This window comes from Tursiops truncatus, chromosome 17 (assembly GCF_011762595.2).
Source record: "Tursiops truncatus isolate mTurTru1 chromosome 17, mTurTru1.mat.Y, whole genome shotgun sequence".
Classification (NCBI taxonomy): domain Eukaryota; kingdom Metazoa; phylum Chordata; class Mammalia; order Artiodactyla; family Delphinidae; genus Tursiops; species Tursiops truncatus.
This window is the reverse complement of record NC_047050.1, coordinates 38,203,725-38,225,508: the sequence shown is the minus strand read 5'-3', so window position 1 is coordinate 38,225,508 and position 21,784 is coordinate 38,203,725. Positions and strand designations below refer to the sequence as shown.

Genomic DNA, 21,784 nt, shown 5'->3' with positions numbered 1-21,784 from the left:
AGAGCTTAGCTAGCTTGAAGAGTTTTCTACAATAAAATACTAAATATTATTCTAATGCCTAGGAAAGATGTCAGAGAGTCAACTTTAAGAATAAAAGGATGGGGCTTCCCTGGTGGCGCAGTGGTTGAGAGTCCGCCTGCCGATGCAGGGGACACGGGTTCGTGCCCCGGTCTGGGAAGATGCCGCGGAGCGGCTGGGCCCATGAGCCATGGCCGCTGAGCCTGCACGTCCAGAGCCTGTGCTCCGCAACAGGAGAGGCCACAACAGTGAGAGGCCCATATACCGGTTAAAACAAACAAACAAACAAAAAAAAAAATGCAAAGAATAAAAGGATGGATTCGCTTTAAGTCCATGCCTGGCATTACACGAAAGAAGTAACCTGATCTTCAAAATGGAGCAAGAGGGTAGCCAAGAGCAGAGGATAAGGCTCTAGACAGCAGATAGCAATACAGTAGTAATTACTGAACACCTGATGTTTAATAAAATTCCATTTTGTCACCAATTAAGCCGAAGACCACAGATATCAAGTGCCAACAGAGAAAATTCAAAATACATACAGCAGAAAACAGAATAAGTTTATATTATAAGATTAAGGGGTCATGAAGATAGGGAAAGGTGGAAATCATAAAAACTGATTTCTCGGGACTTCCCTGGAGGTCCAATGTTTAAGACTCTGTGCTTCCACCGCAGGGGGCGTGGGTTCAATCCCTAGTTGGGGAACTAAGATCCCACATGCTGCAGAGGGTGGCCCCCCCAAAAGTACCCAACAAACTAATTTCTCACCTCCAAACTGGTCTGGGATGATTACGACAAAGAGCTAATTAATTAGGAAGGGACAGAAAAGGTCTTGGCTGCAACCTGAATAGAATATGCACTCCAAACAAGAATGACCTACTGAACTATGCCTAAGACCCTTCACCCCCAACTTTCCCAGGAGCAAAGGCACCCTTTCCAGTGCCTAATTATCAGATATACAAACACTAATTACCAGATATGCAAACTCCCCTGTCAGTCTTAGTTGCCAGGTATACAGTATACACTGTAGGCTGAGAAGTAAGAAAGCTTGGTAAAATAGCTAAAATCAATGAAAACTTAAGATACAGTTAAATCCTAACAACTAAAGTAGCTCTGAATACACTAATTTTTGTGGATAATAGGGACCCAATATACAGGACTGTGTCAATTTAGTAAGCAATTTTTCTCGATATGTATCAAATTACAAGAAATTTCTCAACATAAGAATATAACAAAACAAACGGCTACTCTTTATAATATGTTAAAATAAAATCATCATTCAAAACAAACTATCTTTTGTTTATAAATGTTGAACATGCACAAGTACAGGCAACAAATAAGGAATCGAGATATTGGTAAACTTTTTTTTGCAAAATTGCCCAACTTTTCTTTTGTACATTGAAAAAATAGTTCAAACTACTTTTATAAGCTCCCCCCCACTGTTATATAACTTTTAATTATATTCTTAGTTAAGTTCTAAAAATAAAGTTTGAAGATACTTTTATAAGTTTAAATAAAGTCATTTTTCTCAAAAAAATTTAATTTTCCAAATGGTTACTTACGTGGCCATTTGCAATGTCTAATAAATCTTTAACCCTACAGCCTCTCACGGTTCCCACCTCATTGCAGATAGCGTCTTCTACAATTAGGTAGTTAGCCTTGTAGGATGTCAGTATTTTATAAATATCCTCAGCAGATCGCTTTGAATAGATTTGATAGATCTGAAAGAATATAATTAAAACAACAACTTTAAACAACATTTAAAACTTCTGTTTATCAAAATTATACATTAAGCCTCTACTACGTTCTTAGTACTATCTGTGGAAAATAAAGATATTCACTAAGACTTGATTCCTTCCCTCAGGATGCTTATATTCATCTGCTATTGGCCACTTGTGTACCTTCTTTTGAGAAATGTCCATTCAAGTCCTTTGCCCATTTTTCCCCAGTTTTACTGAGATATAATTGACATATAACATTGTGTAAGTTTAAGGTGTACAACATGTTTATTTGATATGCTCATATGTTGCAAAATCATTAGCACCATAGCTTTAGCTAACACCTGCATCATGTTACATAACTGCCATTTCTTTTTTGGGGGAAAACATCTGAGATCTACTCTCAGCAACTTCTGAACGTACAATACGGTGTTATTAACTACAATCACCATGCTGTACATTAGATCCCTAGAGTTTATTCATCTTATAACTAGAAGTTTGTACTCTTTGACCATCTCATTTCTCCAACCCTCCCAACCCCTGGCAACCACAACTCTTCTGTTTCTATGAGTTCAGCCTTTTTAGATTCCATATATATGTGATATCACAGAATATTTGTCTTTTTCTATCTGACTTACTTCACTTAGCGTAATGCCCTCAAGGTTCGTCCATGTTGTTGCAAATGGCCTTTGTCCATTTTTTTAATTGGGTTGTCTTTTTATTATTGAGTTGTGATCGTTCCATTACTTTTTTTTATTACCATGTATCATAGTATTTTATACTCATTTTATATATGAGATAAAGTCAGTGAGGTTAAAATAATTTGACCCTTGTCACAAATACTGAAAGAACAGGGATGCATGCTTAAAACTCATGTCTTGATTACGTGGTGTTTTTCATTACAATTTTGCTGACCTTATTAGATAATAAGCTTTGGATCTTCTAATACGTTTTTCAGGTTTTCTGAAATGTTAACCTTGGATAACCATAAAAGTTAGGCCAAAAGTATCATATACTGTTTGTTGTGTAAATACTGAGATTTGCAACCTAGATTGGACAAGATTCCAGTCTATCTGCAGAATATTCAGCAGCTGCTTACTACATGTTACGGCTGCTGTCTATCTAGCAACTTTAGGTCCAATGTCCATTGAGATGCTAGAGATACTCATTCTGTGGAACACAGAATGTTAATAAATCAAGAGGAAGTTTCTCACTCATTTCACTTTGTTAAATAAGTGCATGTGAATGGTTCTATCTTATCCAGCTTATACTTATTTATAGTTTTTTATATATTTTTTACTTATTTTTAAGTTTGGGGAAACTGTAACATACTACGGGGGCCTATAAAAAACACCTCTATGCAATGGCAATAACATTACCGTTAGACTAGAGTGAGGTTTCTCAACCTCAACGCTATTGACATTTTGGGCCAGATAATTCTTTGTCAGGACAGAATGGAGGCTGCTCTGTACATTGGAGGATGTTTAAGAGTATCCCTGGTCTCTACCCACTAGGTGTCTGTAGAACCCCTCCCCTAGCTGTGACAACCAAAAATGTCTCCAGACATTGCTAAATGTCCCCTGGGAGCACCATCTTCCCAGGTTTGAGAATCACTGGCCTATAATCACTGATTATAAAGATCAGTCCCATGTTATGAATTATAGACAGTGTCTAATTCAAATGGTATGGTCTCACTTATGGAGTTCAATTTGAATTTTATTTTAACAACAAATTTATTCAGTACTTGCTATGTACTAGACACCATATAGAAAGACCAAGATTTGAAAAAAAAAATGGTTTCTATTCTCACAGCCAAGTCACATAAAACTAAAAACTCTAAAATGTTTAAATTTAATTAGAACCTAATTAGAACTCTGACCTAATTATAAGTGATTCTGAAATTCTATATTAGGACAAAGACCAATCAAAAGACAACAAAGAAAACAAAGCCATGTCAGAGTCTGTTGGTTTAAATCCACAAAAAGTAAAGTTTAGGAATATGCAGTAGTATATCTTCTAAGCAACACTACCTTTTCAACTGCAGCAAATACTAATCAGAGGCAGCTGTTGTCTCTCAGGTAAATCACTGAAAGGTAGATCTAAAGGTAGATCTCCCCCGTCTCTGACCTCTCCCCTGCTTCAACTGTTCCCTGACGTTAATTAACTCTAAAACAGATCTAAGGTTCCACTCCTGGGCTTATGAAAGGTCTCTGATGACTCCCAAATGCCTCTAGGGTAAGTCTAAATTCTTAAGCATGACCTTCCAGGTCCTCCAGAATTTGGCCTTATTTATTTTCCAGTTTCATGGCCAAACAAATTTCAAGGCTCATGTGACTTTTTTAACCTGGAATCACTGTATTCTTTTTCCAAACAAGCTTCTAGTCATCCTTCAAAGCCCAGATCAAGCAAATGCCCTTTATGAAGACTTGGATTTTTGTAGGCAGAACTGACTGCTCCTGCTTTTGAACTCCTCTCTACTTTCTGTGGTTATATGTGAATGTGTGTGCGCACATACAATTATAATTTAATAGTACATATTAATACTAGCTAACACTTAAATTTTACTGTTTCAGGCATAGTGCATTATCTTATTTAATTCTCACAACTAGGAGGTAAGAATTATTATTACTTCCAGATTCAGAAACTTGCTCAAGGTCACAAAGCTTAGAGTCTAACTTCTATATTGCTATACTTCCTCCTTAGCTTAGAGTACACTTAAAAACTATATGAAATTCTCTCCAACTGAAAAACAGAATATTTAGAACTCAGGTTCAGTTGGTCATTACCTTCAGATATGAAGTTACTATTTAAATCCATACCAAACATGCAAAATAATATATTCTCTGAAGAAGAAGCAATTAGATACCATACTAATGTTATACTAAGTTATTAATAATAGCCCATAATGAAAAATCAATCAGTGTTTTATAAGCAATAATAGAATTTTGGCTTGGAAATACAAAGTGTATAAAGACATTAACTGAAAGCCTTCCTTCAATAATTTCATTGAGAACAATGATATTCTCAAAAGAATGCTTCCCTTTATAAAATATTACACATCAGTCCCTTGAAACCTTATGGGAAATGAGATGTTTCTCCTAGAAATATATCCATACTTTCCATAAAACAAAGAACTTCATAGTCTAATGTTGGCCTCTCCTGATTAAATGTATTATACAGCTTTTTTTTAAAACTAAAGCTAATTAACTCTTCTAAAATTGTCTGGATTTTCCTAGCTAACCAGGAACATATGCATCATTACAGAACTATACTAAGGAGTCAAATAAAAATGATCCAAATGTAGAATCTAAAATGCCTTACATTTTCATTTCTCTTGAGAAGATCATCATCATTGTAAAGAGGCAAGCTTGTCACCATCCATCCAGTGCATAATTTAATCACACCCATTAACTGTGGACTTCCTGCAAAAACAGCTGCGACTGGAGCTTGCCTTCTGCAAAGAACCATAAAGATTCACACACTGAAAAGGTAAGTATACTATTTAGATCACTGATTTATATCAATTCTGAAATACCAAGCAACTTAAAATGTATTGCACACTTAAGTTTCAGTGTCAGTTTTCATTTCATTTCATTTTTGGATTTATTAAAAAAAAAACTGAGCACCTATTATGTGCCAGAAACTGTTCAGACTGCTAAAGATAAATATTTTAAAAAGAGAGGTGGGAGGACAAGGTCCCTGCTTTCAAGAGGGAGCAGGGGGAGAGGATAAGCATACAGGTCAGGTGGTAATAATGCTATTAAAAAAAATGCAGGGTAATGGGAGTGACAATTCAATGCTGATACTGTGAATTCTCAAATTCGTCTTTGGCAAATATTAACCACCAGAACCCAACTCCTTCCAGATCCATCTATCCTCCTGCTCCTTCCCTACCTTTACCCATATGTCTATCTCCAGATAACACATGAAGGACTTCTCTACTCTAAATCATAATCCAAAGTCCCAGACAGATGCCACTCACAAGACAGGTCCCAAAGGGCTGCTCTTATGTCCTGACCTATTTATTACCTCCCTGTATTCAACATTCAGCATCTACCTACTATGTGCTAGTGATATTGTCAAGCTCTGAAAATAGAGAGACAGCACACAGCCACTGTCCTCAAAGAGCCCTCAGTAATGGGGAAACAAAAATGAAACAGAAAAATCACAACACAGTGACATAAATGTCCAATCATTTGATGTAAAAGGTCCAATGTTCAGGCCTTTGCTGTTTTTTAAAATATTGAGGTAAATCACACACATAGATGTGACTTTCTCTTTTGTTAATGACAACACAAGGCTATATAGTCAGTGTTCCACAAAGGTAAATACAATTCACAAAAAAGTATTAATAGGCAGTAGTTAAGGATGATCTAAAAACATAATAATTTTTATACATACAAGAGGTGTCATTATAATAACGAGACGTTATAATAAGACCTATTATTCTCATTTCTATATACCTGTTCTATAAACCTATTCCTCATTTCTAGAAACATTTTTTGCCTTTTTTCCCCTATTATCCTGGCCTTTTCTGAGAGTGTTTCATTCCTTTTTCAAGTTTTAGTTTCTTCTCCTATGTGTTTAAAAATTTTCATACTATTTCATAGTCTCTATCCATAGGGTAGACTGGTTGGAAAAACGGTTACAATGATTCTTTTCTATAGGTATGCTCTTGGAGGAAATGCTGGTCTTCGTCATGTGACTTGTTTTGGCCAACAGGACAACAGCAAACATAATTTGAGCAGACACTTAAAACACGCTTGACCTTGAGACTTGTCCTCTCTTGCTGCTCTTGGGAACTCTACAACCACCACCTTATGAATGAGCCCAGTCTCACCTGGGCTGGATAATGAGAAGCATGTGGCTAAGTCAACTCCATGACCTCAGTGACACCTACCCAGTCTAGACATGTGAGAAAGGCCATGCCAGACTATCCAGTCCCAGATGAGCTGGCCCAGACGAGAAGAATCCTACCAATTGCTTCTACTCAGCTGACCACTGAAATGGTGCAAAATAACAAATGTTTATTGTTTGTATGCCACTAAGTTTTGTGGTAGTCCACTGTGCAGCAAAAACTGACACAAGCAAATTTTATTACCAGAAATTGCTAGAAGTCTACTTCTATTGCTTATCACAACCAACAACTGATTGTTGCTGCGTTGAACTGTTTCTTCATGTGTTTTGTAACTTTAGAGCTTATCTTCATGAAGCTTTATTTGTGAAATCCTGGGTAGCCTGGGTTGAGGATTATATCAGGCACTCCAGACCATCCCAGAACCACTTTTTATGCTAATCTCTTGATATAGGGTTTCCTGGATTAGACAAGTATAATTTCAAACTACAAACATGTGAATTCAGATGCATTGCTACAAATTCAGAGGAGACACTTTATTTCTGACCAAGAGCTGAAACCGAGGAAGATGTGCTTTCTTATCTTTCTCTACCACTTGATGGCTATTTTGTGATAGTCCATCCTTTCACTGATGGTGTAGCCCTTTGAGGGTCCCTTAGTTATATATGTATGTTAGGGGAGGGAACGAGGTGTTTCAATTAAAATTCCCAGCTTCTATAGGCCCAAGAGCACATCTCCTGTCGTATTAAAATCTGCATGAGTGTTAAAATTTAAAATCTTGTTAACCTTGGTGATCAAGACTAGAAATCCACCGCTCATTCACCTCCAACTCCGGTTAAAAGAAGCATCTCTTGACTATCTAAATAAAAGAACATCGGTTCCTTTTTATTCCACATTTCTAGATGTTTAACAGCTAGAGTTTCATATCTAAAACTTATCAATACTATATTTTGTTGGAAATGAGTTCAATTAGAAAATTAGAATTATATGTCTAAATGAAAACTAAATATCCCTAAAAATACAGGGTAAAATCCCTGAGATTTATGAGAAGAACTTGGAAAAGGATTAATTTATTATTTCCCCTGAATCCATTAAATAGCATTCAATGATTAATTAATAGCTTAACAACAGTCTTGGGCAGTTCAGTTCTTACTTTATCCAGGTCATAAGTTCCACCGTATCTGGGTCATAAAATTCTTGTAGTTCCATTAATTCTGTCATTAATCTTGGAAAAAACTAAAATACAAAACAAAATCCCCAAAACCTGTGTGTAAGTAATTAGAAAGTTTAAAACTGTTTCAGAGTACTTCCAAAGACTAAGAGGCCAACTTATGACAAACAATATTACAACACTGTTCTCACAGAAAAAATGGCATGAATTGCTTTACTCTCCTTCAGTTTCTTGCTAGTTCTCCTCAGCCCAAATAATCTACTGTATGGTTAATTCACTGCCTACGCTCAATACATAATTTTATCAACCAAACAATTAATCATCAGTTGTATCTTTCATGCACATGCACACTGAATAAATAAGTAAGCAAACAAATAAATTTCAGATCAAGTCAAATAATTCACAGGTTTACTGGCAATTAATTTCATGTTACATTATGATAACCCAAAGAGTTTACATTATTTTATAAATATTTAAATTTGGGGATTGCCAAAATACTTTTTACTATTTACTAATAAATACCATTTATTCAGCCATTTCCTTTGTCAATTATAAACTGAATTAATACCAGTATTAGACTACAGAAAATTGCATCAGAGTAAAACTGTCTTACCTCTTCTATCATGCTCCTATTGGTAGAAAATTATGTATTATTAAGTATATCACGCTTTATTTTGTTAGAATACTGTTCCAATATAAGTATCCTACACACACATATAAATTTATCACTACCTTATAGATAACATATATTTTCATCTTATGAAAAATCTAATTTTCTTACCTCTTTCCATAAGCTGAGACCTATTATGGTAGGGACAGCCATGCTCAGAATGAGAGCCTAAAATGTTAAAGCAAAAAGGGTTATGGATAAATATATTTCAGAATGTACTATAGAGGTACTAGACACTGACTCTATGACCAATCAAATATTCTTACAGTTATAACAATTTCACTCCGAGAAATTGGAGTCAGCATGGAACCTAGTTCACAGAGTGAGATGGGTGAAGAATAATAAATTTTATATCAAGCTGGAGACAAAGTGAGAAATACATATTTGCAATATAAATTTAAGGCAGAACATAAAAAGGGTAATGCACATCGCAATATTTCAAATAGTAAGTCAATATTTGACAATTTTTCCAGGAATTTAACTTATGAAGAGCTTACAAAAAACATTGAACTGCTATGAAAACAGCTAACAACAACAAAAAGACAATGAATTAACACAGGAAAAATAGCCAATATACATCAATATGCTACTATGCTAAGATAAGAATGCATAAATTCCTCTGGAAAAAGACTGGCAAAATACAACATGACTATTATTAGAGATAATTTATCATCTTCCTACCAAAACCTGTCCCATGTCTGTTGGTGACCCCACAATCCAGTCACACAAACCCAAAACCTAAGAAACGTCTATGATTTCTCCCTATTCTTCCTTCTCCCATACTTACCGAGGCACCAAATCTTATTACTCTTCTAACTATTTTTTCCACTTCAGCGTAGTACAGTATTAATTAAATGGGCTTTGGAGCTAGAAGAACCCGGGAGTGAATCACGGTTCTTACACTTACAAGTTATGTGATCTTGGGTGAGTTATTTAACCACTTTATGCCTTAGTTTGTCTATAAAATACAGATAATAAAACTTAACTAACAGGATCTTTGTAAGCTTTGAATAGCATGTGAAATGCTTCAAACAGTACCTGACACATAGTGAGCTCTCAAAACAATTGAAGTTTTTATCGTTTCCATTCTCCATGGCCTGTACCTGGGTGACAGCCTCCTTCCTGATTCCAGTCTCTCACCCTTAAGCCCATCCTTCACAGAACTATAAGGGTGAGCTGAGAGAAAATGTAAGGCTGACTCTCTCCTGCCCTTGCATAAACATGTCACTGTCTTCCTACTGCCTGTGGGATAGCACCAAGCATGACAGGACACTCAAAGACCTCGATGACCTTACCCTCCTAGACTTCTCCAGTCTCATTTCTTGACCACTATTACCTCACATTTTATGTGCCAACAAAACTAAATATATCGTGCTTTTTCTTTACCTCTGTTTTTATTCCCTTTGAATACATCAAAGGGAATCCCTAAAAAAACTGAATTACTTAGCCCTTCTCTGTTCCAACAGCACCCTATCAACACTTCTTATCTGTTTTTATGACTGGGAGACTATAATCCACTTGATGAAATTAATCTCTTTGTTTTTTGTTTTTTTTTTTTTGGCCGCACCGAAGGGCATGCAGGATCTTAGTTCCCCAACCAGGGATCGAACCTGTGCCCCCTGCAGTGGAAGTGTGGAGTCCCAACCACTGGACTGCCAAGGAATTCCCCTAATCATGTTTTATTTATCTTTTTACTGCAAGCACATTACACATAGCAGGCACAGTGTAAATGTTGCATTCTCACTGAAAACATTCCATAGTTCTAAATCAAACTGAGAAAAATATTATCAAAATTAATTTTTGAAAGCCTCTCACATTGCTTCACTTATATTTTTACCTTCTATTTTTTAAGTAGTCTGCATTGAAAACACCCTATTTTTATAATCAGAAATTATTAAAAAATGTTTGCCATAGAATCTTTTTCTTTTTTCTACCTATAAATCATAATGCGATTTACTCATGCTATTATTTTTTATAAATTTATTTATTTTATTTATTTATTTTGGGCTGTGTTGGGTCTTCATTGGTGCACGTGGGCTTTCTCTATCTCTCATGCGGGCGAGTGGGGGCTACTCTTCGTTGTGGTGTGCGAGCTTCTCATTGCAGTGGCTTCTCCAGTTGCGGAGCATGGGCTCTAGGCGCGCAAGCTTCAGTAGTTGCAGCAGGCAGGCTCAGTAGTTGTGGCTTGTGTGCTTCAGTAGTTGTGGCATGCGGGCTCAGTAGTTGTGGCTCATGGGCTCTAGAGTACAGGCTCAACGGTTGTGGTGCACGGGCTTAGTTGCTCCACAGCACGTGGGATCTTCTTGGACCAGGGCTCGAACCCATGTCCCCTGCATTGGCAGGAGAATTCTTAACCACTGCACCACCAGGGAAGCCATACTCATGCTATTTTAATTGTATTCATGTGGTTCCCATTTATATAACTGAAAGAGAAACAAGAACTTAACACAAAATAACAATGACTCACCAACAATACTGGGTGTACAGTTCGTAATCGAAGCCACTTGAAAAGTGTCATCCAAAGTTCAGGAGAACATACACCAAATGCTGCTAACATGCACACATAAGGAGTCCAGAGGTATTTCACGCTGGAAAAGACAGAGTCATACATGAGCTATCCTATAAACATAATTATTACGTGATTTCTCTTTTCTGAGTTCTTTCCTAATACTCATGAAAATACCACAATGTTGAAGGACAATGAAAAAGCTTAGCCTCTAATTTTCAGCAACATATTGTTACTCACTGCTTAAATAATCAAGAGACATGTGGGTTACTAAAATGAGGATGAAATAAGACATTAATATATATGAGGTATAGTAAAATTGTACTCTTGGAGAGAACATAAACTGTTATACTTTTTCAGAAGGCAATTTGGCAGAACCTATAAAAATTCTAAATACAAGACAATCCCATTTCTAGTAAACTAGCCTACAGATATATTAGCATAAATGTATAAAGATATACATGTGGGGTTTTAACTGTAGTATGTTGTTTTAATTGCAAAGAAACCTAACTATCCTTCAACAGGTACTGATTAAATAATAAATCCTTATGAAAAACAAAAAAGCAAACTGCAAAATTTTATGTATACTGTTACCCTAGTTTTTTGGTGATTTTTTTTCTAATGTACATATATGCAGTATAGCCAAAAAAAAAACATCTGAAAAGATATTGCTGACAGTTGTGACCTCTGAGGACTGGGATGGAAGGATTTTCATTTTTTACTTCATACATATCTATATTATTTGGGTTTGTTAAACAATCAGCATTATTACTTTTGAGATTAATTTTTTAAAAACAGGATTGAAAAATTAGGGCCCTTAACTTAAAAAGATTAAAAATCCAGGTGTACAGAAAAATGAACTTGTGCAAATAAAAGGCAGTACCTTACTTTAAGTTGTAACTTGTACAGGAAACAAAAGAAACCCATCACCCTAGGTGATGGTAAAAGCTGAAGACAGAAGAGGAAGAGTTTAGAAAACTTTGTGGATGTCATTGCTTCACACAGATTATCAAGGAAAAATAACATCTCAGAAGATAACTTTTGTAGTTAAGACTAAGGAAACAATAAGATCCTTCTAAGATATATTCTTTGATGACAAACTCAAAAGAGACTAGAAGAATATGAGGCCAGAGTACAAATGTGAACTATTGTGGTTTTATAAAACAGCAAAGCTATGAAATGGGGAAAACAAAGTAACATTCATCTAATAAAAATTTATTGATCATACACTTCAGGGTGACCAAAGTACTAGAGAGAAAAAAAGAAAAACAAGACATGGCTACAGCCCTCAAGGAGGGCTTTATTAAGATGGAATAAAACTGAACACATGGGAAACAATTAGAAAATAAGTATAAAAAATTTATATAAGGTCTAGGGTGATATGAAAGCAAAAGGACCAATTTGAGAATGTACTTAAGGTTTAAAACAATGAATACTGAATCAGGCTTTGAGAGAGGTAGCTGGATGTATATAGAATACATGTTGCTAAGACAGAGGAATTGCATTCGTTTCCTCTGGTTAACCAGTAACTCCTAAAACCAATAACTTCCCCATTTCAGAAAATACCAAACCTATTTTTCCAGTCAGCCAGAATCAATACTAGAGTCTGGTTTATAACTCCAGGAGAGACTACTCACATTGAATTACATGTATATGACATTCCTTGGAACACAAACTCTCTGCTCTAGACATTGGACCATTGTGCCAATCCACTGATTTCTTCGTATACAACCTCTCCTTACCATTTTATGTCAATAGCCAGCTAATTAACATCTCAACTTTTAAATTCTCTTCCAATTCAACCAAATGCCAGATGAATCCTTTTCAAACATAACTATGAGAAGACATGTTCTGTTCAAAAATCTTTAGTTTCCCAATACCTACAGAAATAAATGAAAACTCACTCAAATGGTTTTCAGGGCCCTCTAAAATATGGTCCCGACATACCTTTTCAGTTTTTTCTACTACTTCCCTAAATGATTAGAGTTCCAGCCAGAGTTTGCAGAACAATCTCAGTGTTTCCATCCCATAATGCACACAAGTTTCTCCCTCCTGGTAAAACTGCACCCCTCTCTAGTTGCTGCCTTAGCCTCTGATTCCCTTTATAGCCAGACTTCTTGAAGTCTACACTCATCTCTCTTTCCTCAGCTTCTTTTCTCTCTGATCATATCCTTTAAAAACTCTTCCTTTGGCTTCTGAATTGCAACTCTTCCTAGGATCCCTCCACCACAGTCCCTGCAACTCCTTATTTAGTTTCCAATTCCCAAATATCTTAGTTTTGGCCCCTTTACTCCATCTCCATCGCTACTCACTTCTAGATTCTACTATGATACCTTCTTAACTGGTTTATCTTCCTCTAATCTTGTTTTCCTCAAATCTTTCTCAATCATTGCTGCCCGAGAGATTTTCCATAAAAGAGTAAAGTTGATCATATCAAACTTCTGCTTAAAACATTTGATCTGTTCCCTGCTTATTTTTCCGGACATATCTCGCTATTTCCCTCACATTCGTCCCATAGTATTGGTTCCCAAAGAATACTTCTTTTTCCCAGATTATTATACACACACGCACGCACGCGCTCACACACACACACACACACACACACACACACACACACACACACACGAGAAAACTGAGAGCCTGGCCAATCTCTATCTCTCAAGACTGTGGCCCTGTTTAGAAAATCTCCCTTAAGCTGATTTCCCCTACCTACCTTCCACAAGTGAGTTAGTACCTCTCCTCTGGATGACCAGAGCACCCTCTGTATACCTTTCTCATAGTATTTTACTTTGTTCTAGCTCTTGGTTGACGTATCTAGAATAGGAACTCTGAAAAGATTCAAAAAGACTAGATTTCATCTCTCTCTAATCCCTACTGCCTACCTGGTAGAGTGCCTGGCACCTCCTAGGGGACCATGCAAGTTATCTGCATGAATAGATGATCATGTCTTAGAGGTCTAGTGAGTAAATTAGAGAATCAAGGACCAATGATAGAATAATGCAGATTACATGTTCAAAAAAGGGATCTTGAACTTAAAATGACGGATCCAACAATGAAGAATGGTGGGAATAACAAAAAGTTCTTTTTCAGAGAGAAATAAAACTGAGGAAGGAGGGGAAGGAGGGGAAAAAGGTAAACCATGCTCCAAATTCTAGTACTACTAGGCAACAAGATGAGAATCAAACCCTGAATCACTTAAAATATTCATGGATTAATACACTTCTTCATCCTGTTTAGGTACTATGGATTGCTAACTGTTAGAGTGAACCTTATTCTCACTTCAAGTTTCCATAGAGATACCCCCTTGTCATGGGTTTGGCAGTCTGATAAAGTCTGTGGACCCCTTATAAGAAAACATTTCTAAATGCATAAAATACATAGGCTTACAAAGGAAACCAATTATACTGAAATACTGATATTAAATAATAAAATTTGTATTTGTAATACAGCAATATTTGTACTTGTTTATTAATACATTAAATGCAGGTCTAATAATTACTATAATTTTGAAGTAGTGATGTATATAAACAATATTCAAGATACCTGTAAAAAACCAGTACAATGAGAAAATAACTATGCTTTCTGTTGGTGAAAGCACCACAGGTACTGCTAAAATGACTGTGATTCTGTATCTGTATTCATAATTAAAGGAAACTTAAACCTTATACTGTATCAATATTCTTCACCTCTCCCTGCTTTTATTCCCCTCCCTATACTTCAGAACCCTAACTGCTCCTCCTTGTGGCAGCAATTTATCTGATTTGTGAGTGTGAGGTGACAATACTCAACACACACTTATAGGCTTTTACATTTTGGATCTTCCTTTTGCAGCATGGGTGTATATAGGTGCAGCAGGCTTACCAAGGCTCTGGCCATTCAAGAGGGAAGGCCTGCAATTTAAGGACTAAACTCAGTTTGGGGTGGAAGATATTCAAAGGTCTTTTGGTCACACATGAAAAAGAGTTCTCCAGTGCAACTTTTATCAGAATCAGAATCATTCAGATGACCAAAATATATTCCTCATATATATTTGGTTTTTGACCACGGGTTTCTGGCTCACAACTCCCCAAACCCTTGGAATTTCCTAAGCGCTGAGAGCTTAAATGTATCTTTTATTATGTTAATGAGGCGACTTTTGGAAAGCAGCTAAGGATGGGGACTGGTTGCCAGTGGAGCCAACCAGGTGATGAGAGGGTTGGAAGTTTCAGTCCTACCCCCCAGACCTCTGGGGAGGGGAGAGGCTGGAGGCTGAGTTCAATCACCAATGGCCAATGATTTAATCAATCGTGCCTGTGTAATAAAGCCTCCATAAAAACCCAAAAGTACAGGGTTCAGGAGCTTCCCAGTTGGTGAACATGTAGGGATTTCTCTCTCCTGGAGAGAGCATGGGAGCTCCAGCCCTTTCCCCATACCTTGCCCTATGAACCTCTTCCATGTGGCTATTCCTGATTTATATCCTTTGATAATAAACCAGTAAGTAAAATGTTTCTCTGAGTTCTGTGAGCTGCTCTACCAAATTAATCAAACCTGAGGAGGGGGTCTTGGGAACCTCTGATCTATAGCCAGTTCACCAGAAACACAGGTGACAACCTGGACTTGTAACTTGGTGTCTGAAGAGGTAGCAGGGGAGTCTTGTTGGACTGAACCCAAGCCTGTAGATTCTGATGGTACTTCTGGCAGACAGTCAAAATTGAGTTGAATTGTAGGATACCCAGCTGGTGGCCAGAGAATTGTTTGTTGGTATGAAGAAACCTCCTCCCCACTTTGAAATTGGGTGCTCAGAACCATTTCATACTCCTATGTCTTATTTCTCATCTGAGTCAAACTTCAAAGAAAAGGGTATATTGAACCCTCACCCTCACCCTCATAACACCATTTACCTCTCCTTCGCTTATCAAAGTTATAATTTTATTTTTGTGTGGTTAGCATCTGTCACCTTCAATAGACCATGAGTCACATAAGGTTACAGAATCTTGTCCACCGCTGTACCCCCAGCACCTAGCACAATGCCTGGCCCTTGGAAAACATTCAATAGTTTTTGAACAAATAAATTACTAAGTAAGTATCGGTTCACTGTACTATAAACACCTCTCTAAACTCCAGTTAGATTAAGGTTTTTTTGAGTTTTTATAGTGTTTTTATAAATGTGTTCTTGAAAGTATCCATTAACTACCATTAGAAAGGACAATTCTTTGTAAAAACAAATGGCTCAAATATACACTTACCCTTCTATAATCATTGCAAGAGAGCCCAATAAAATAGTGTGAATCACGTGATAAATTATTTCTGGTCTTTCTCCAATTTGTCCATCTTCAAGCGTAATAGTTTCTTTCAGGGACTTACCACTACAGAAAGAAATGTGTTTTTTTACTACTTTGAAAATATTTGAAAAATCAAAGATCTTTAATATCTTCATTAAAAAAATATAGGTAGTTCTTAAAATTTGAAAGTATATTCTGCTGGTCAAATACCTAACTTAGGTATCTCCAAGTCTTTGAAAATGGCTATTGAAGCTTGAAGACAACTGCCTCAATAAAGACTAAACATGAAAGTTCAGGAAATATAATAAAAAAGATACATAGGTTCCTTTTCCAAGATGAATTATCACTAAACTAATGATTGTTAAATCAATACAGTTAAATAATAATTTGAATTACTAAGTTCTCAAAATTAAGTTACTACACACAGCCTCCTTTCAAGTTTGATAAAAATATTTTTAAATAGTCAAACTTTATAATTTGAAATCACTTATACTACTAGTTTCAAGTAATTAGAAAAAATTATGCTTACAGTAAATAAAAAATCTGAGTAAATTAGTCTGTAAAAGTTTAACTGATTATTTAAATACTATTCCTGCATTAAAAATGGACATTACAGGGACTTCCCTGGTGGTCCAGTGGGTAAGACTCCACACTCCCAATGCTGGAGGGCTGGGTTCGATCCCTGCTCGGGGAACTAGATCCCGCATGCATGCCGCAACTAAAGATTCCATGTGCCGCAACTAAAACCCGGCACTGCCTAAATAAATAAATATGAATCTTACATATTCAGATGTATAAGCTTAAATTTGAATTTCATCTACTTAACTTATAATGATATTTTATACACTGATAAAGAGAGAATTCAATTAGAAACTCTAAAACACACAAATATTGGAAGGATATTAAAAATAAGTTTTCTATATTTCCATAATTCTTTAGTTAGTAATATGATTGGTTCTCCTAGGTACTTACTTAATTCTCCTAAAAATAACTTGAATCATAGAAAGAAAACAAGTAATTAACACTAAAATATAGAAAGGTAATAAAGAAGACTGTGTCAATCGCAAAAAAAATTCTTGAGATGGTGCTTGAAGGGATTCTTGACATAGGAGCCAATTCATTGTAAAATTCCTACAGAAAACAAAAGCATGATATTAAAATCACAGATGTTTTAAAGTACTGAACTTAAAATTATTTTTTCCATCTCAGTAAAAACTAAGACAAAACTAAACGCACTTCCTAAATCCGTTAACTTACAACAGAAAGGTCATACCCTTTATAAATGAAAATAATAGCATTAGTAACCCTCCTCAACAAACTGCCCTAATAAATTTAAAACTACATTTTTATGATCCAGCAATGTGACCATCTCTAGAACCCAATACAGTTTTAGGGGAGTTTTACTTTCTATTTTTACCTGGAAGATAACAAAAAAATTCAACTGTCTAACCTCTAACAGCACTGTCCAGTATGATAGCCACTAGCTATACGTAGCTAATAGCACATGAAATGTGGCCAGTGCAAATGGAGATAGTCTTTAAGCACAAAATACACCCTGGACTTCAAAGATAAAAAAATCAAGAAAAAAGGAATTTAAAAAATACAAAATATATCTCAATAATTTTATATTTTTTACACATTAAAATAACATTTTTAATATATTGGATTAAATAAAGTACGTTATTGAAATTAAATTCACTTGTTTCTTTTTACTTTTTTTTAATGCAACTACTAGAAAATTATGTATGCAACTAATGTCATATTGTTATTGGACAGCCCTGTTTTATATTGATAAATGTAACTTGACTAGGACCCATTTTAAAAAGAGGTATCTAATTATTAAGACAGAAATCATAAAATGTGAAATGTAAGTTTTTTGAGCTATAACAGTCAGGATAAACTTTTTTTTTTTTAACCCACACTAAATATAATCAACAAGCCTCCTAGTTATACGTAGATTTATCTGCATTCTCACTCCCAATCCATCTTCAACCTCCATTTAATTCTCAAATTCCTAGCCCTGGGGGAAGAGGTGAGCGATGGAATGATGTTCAGGAGTGCTCACGGATGGATTGAGAATGCTTCACAAATCACTGGGTTTAAACTAAAAGGTTAAAGTTTCACAATGTGCCAAACAGCTATACAACTGTATCAAAGAGGCTGCCATCAAAATATTTTGTACCTAGGACGAAAGCACGTCTTAAAAATCTGCCTACTAAAGTAACTGATTCTATAAGGTCTAATTCAAATTCCAATTTAATGATATTCTTTCCATAACCCCCGTCTCAATCCTTCCTTCCCCATATTCCCATGGCACTTTAATTATGCCTTTATTATAGTGCTTAATGCAATCTGCTATGCGTTAGATCGTAGTCATTTTTGTATCCCCCAGAGTACCTGGCCCAGTATCTTGCACATTAAATAAATATTTATTAACACTTCTTTACTGATTCTTTTCTTTTCTTTTCTTTATTTATTTATGGCTGCGTTGGGTCTTCGTTGCTGTGCGCGGGTTCTCATTGCGGTGGCTTCTGTTGTTGCGGAGCGGGGGCTCTAGGCGCGCGGGCTTCAGTAGCTGGAGCTCGCAGGCTCTAGGGCACAGGCTCAGTAGTTGTGGCGCATGGGCTTAGCTGCTCTGCGGCATGTGGGGTCTTCCCGGGCCAGGGCTCGAACCAGTGTCTCCTGCATTGGCAGGCGGATTCTTAACCACTGCGCCACCAGGGAAGCCCCTTTTTTAACATCTTTTTATTTTATTTATTTTTTTTGTGTGTGTGGTACGCGGGCCTCTCACTGTTGTGGGCTCTCCCGTTGCGGAGTACAGGCTCCAGACGCGCAGGCCCAGCGGCCATGGCTCACGGGCCTAGCCGCTCCGCGGCATGTGGGATCTTCCCGGACTGGGGCACGAACCCGTGTCCCCTGCATCAGGAGGTGGACTCTCAACCACTGCGCCACCAGGGAAGCCCTCTTTACTGATTCTTAAAATTCCGTCTCAACAGAAATGTCTCCTGAAATTCTGGTGAATTACAAATCCTGATATCCAATTGGCACATTTGCACACAAGGCACTTATTATTTACACCACCCATGCCATTAATTGTATAAAAACTATCTAATGAGCCAGCAATATTCTTAAGGACAAGATTAATAAGTCTTAATCTTAAAATACCCAGTGTATTACCTTGTGAAGCCTAGTACCTGACATGAGGAACAAAGGCGCACTATAGAACATCAACTAAGAAACACTGGACAAAAGCAGAGCTTAATGCTAGGCTCATTCTAGAGTCTTCCAAGGTTAAAGAGAAAATCAGTGAAAAGGCCAGTCAATTATGGAGGTCTGCAACCAACTTTTACTAGTTGCCTGATGAGTGTCAGGCCTACAAATACACCTGAAAAAGACATGGTCCCTACCTTTATGAAGCACATGGCCTCTTAAAGGATCCTTTTATCTTACTAGATAGCCATATACGATTTACACTTCAGAAGGCTTCTCCAGTGTCTAAGCAATGTCAAACACTTGGTTAACTGATATATCACAACATAAAATTTCATTCACAGTATCTAAAATCCCATGTAATCCCAGCAAACGATTATAAGATTCTACGGTCTACTATATGAACTTGAGATATGTATAGGTAAATATATATTTTCTGTTATGCAAATGGACTCTATCAGTACATAAAATCATTTATTTCATTTTAGATTTAAAAAATGCATTTAAACAACAAAAGGTACAACACTATTTTTGAATTTAAAAAGTCAGCTTCTGGTCCAATCCACTATTATGACCAAAGATAAGATTCTTTGCTATGAAATAAATATCTTACTGACCACCCCATTTTTAATGCCTATGCCCTTTTTTTTTTAAAGTATAGATTTGGAGTATATCATGAACTTTTTTTTTTTTAATTGAACTATAGTTGATTTACACCCATACTCTTTGTAATATAACATTTTGCAGTTAGTGGTTAAAATTTCCTTGGTTCTTTATTCATTTTAAATCTTTAATTTATTCTGACCTTAGATTGTATCATCACTCCTCATCAAGGAAAGTAGCCTCAACATACTGTGATGCTATTGAGGTTTAAGTATATCTAATTTTAAAAGACCTAAATGAGATTTTTTTTTAAATGAGAAAAGTATTGATGTCTTATTTCTTCTAGATATTGTAATATCCCAAATTATTTTCTAAGTGGTATGTAATTAGGTGTGTACTCCCTCCTTTGATTATTTTTGCTCTTTATCTTCTAAGTGCTATAGAGTTAGGTAAACTTACATAATCTAAAACTTACTTAGTCATATTTAGTCCAAATTTTACTTCAAGGAATTTCAGCATATGTCCATTTTCTTTGTGGGGGACAAACATCTGAAGGAGAAAAACACTAGTTACAACAAAGAACTATTAGCTAAGTTTATAGCAATATGCTTTAGTCCAATACTAGAACTAGAAAATACAGCAAGACCACAAAACAAAAAATATGAATTAAAAATACATGATCTAACTATGAAGCAAGGAGATTTATTGGCATAGTCAATCACATTACCTTATAGTTAAGCATAAAACTATAATGGGGTAGTAAGAAGATTTTAACCTTATCCCACCTGGCTTAAATAACTTACCCACTCTTTTGAATGTCTTTGACTCATCTGAATTTATTCCATATATTACTTAGTGTTAATTGGGTAATGATGACATTTTAAATTAAATGAAAAATAAAGTGTAATTTTTAAAAAGTATTTCTATAGGAAAGACTCAGAATCCTATTTTCGCACCTAATATACTAGGTATGATTATTGTTCAACTAAACATGTTACTGTACAAACTCTTACTTTGCTATCCCATTATTCTCGTTAAAATTTAGCCCAGTATATTTCATTATTCAATTTGCTCTACCACATGAATCTCAAACACAGAGTTACTTACTTTCATTATAATATTCAATGTCACTGTCAGAGTACACACCAAGTAAAAATTAATCACTTTCATTATTTTAGCCACGAAAGTTCCTTTCTTCACATTCAGCTATGCAGGGAGGAAAATTATATGAACAAAGAAGTGAGGTTTAAAAAAATTAACAATTTAAAAATTCCCCCCAAGAATGATAAAAAGGCAATTCTAATTACCTGAAGGCACTTAGCAAGCATTAAGGCTATTACAAAACTTAATAAAGGAGATACCAATAAAGCCGAATTCTCAAACTGCAGTAAATATCCCAGAAAGAGAGAAAATATATAGATTTTATAAACTTCATGAACCTGTTGGGACAAAAATAAAATGAATGAGAATTAAATGAATTTTATTGTACATATTTTCATTACGTAAGATTTGACTACAATTATAAAGTAAATGCTCTACTATAATTTTGGACAGTATTATATTTACAACCATTCAATTCGTAGTTTTAATGCCATGTAATGGCATTAAATGTACATGTAATGGATGTAACTAATTTATCACTTCCTTTTTAGAAAGAACTCTCCGCAAAGTAAAAAGCTTTGAAACCATGGATGTCTAAATCAGACTGGAAGAACCTTCTTTAATCCCAGGCTCTGACTTAATTTCACTTGGTTTGTCTTGTCCATCTATGCAAC

General features: G+C 35.8%; 1 protein-coding gene across 3 annotated transcripts in view; it reads right to left on the bottom strand.

Annotated features, from left to right (window-relative positions):
- The window catches only part of DPY19L4 (dpy-19 like 4), a 62,648-nt gene that overhangs the window by 4,484 nt on the left and 36,380 nt on the right, over positions 1 to 21,784 (bottom strand). For all 3 annotated transcript variants that reach the window (XM_019925122.3, XM_073794594.1, XM_033842823.2), the window contains 10 exons: positions 21,317 to 21,448; positions 21,117 to 21,215; positions 20,485 to 20,558; positions 17,169 to 17,327; positions 16,161 to 16,280; positions 10,897 to 11,017; positions 8,541 to 8,597; positions 7,742 to 7,824; positions 5,055 to 5,187; positions 1,578 to 1,736 (listed from right to left, as the gene is read on the bottom strand). In XM_019925122.3, the coding sequence (XP_019780681.1) occupies positions 1,578 to 1,736; positions 5,055 to 5,187; positions 7,742 to 7,824; positions 8,541 to 8,597; positions 10,897 to 11,017; positions 16,161 to 16,280; positions 17,169 to 17,327; positions 20,485 to 20,558; positions 21,117 to 21,215; positions 21,317 to 21,448 (1,137 nt within the window). The remainder of the gene's footprint in view (positions 1 to 1,577; positions 1,737 to 5,054; positions 5,188 to 7,741; positions 7,825 to 8,540; positions 8,598 to 10,896; positions 11,018 to 16,160; positions 16,281 to 17,168; positions 17,328 to 20,484; positions 20,559 to 21,116; positions 21,216 to 21,316; positions 21,449 to 21,784) is intronic.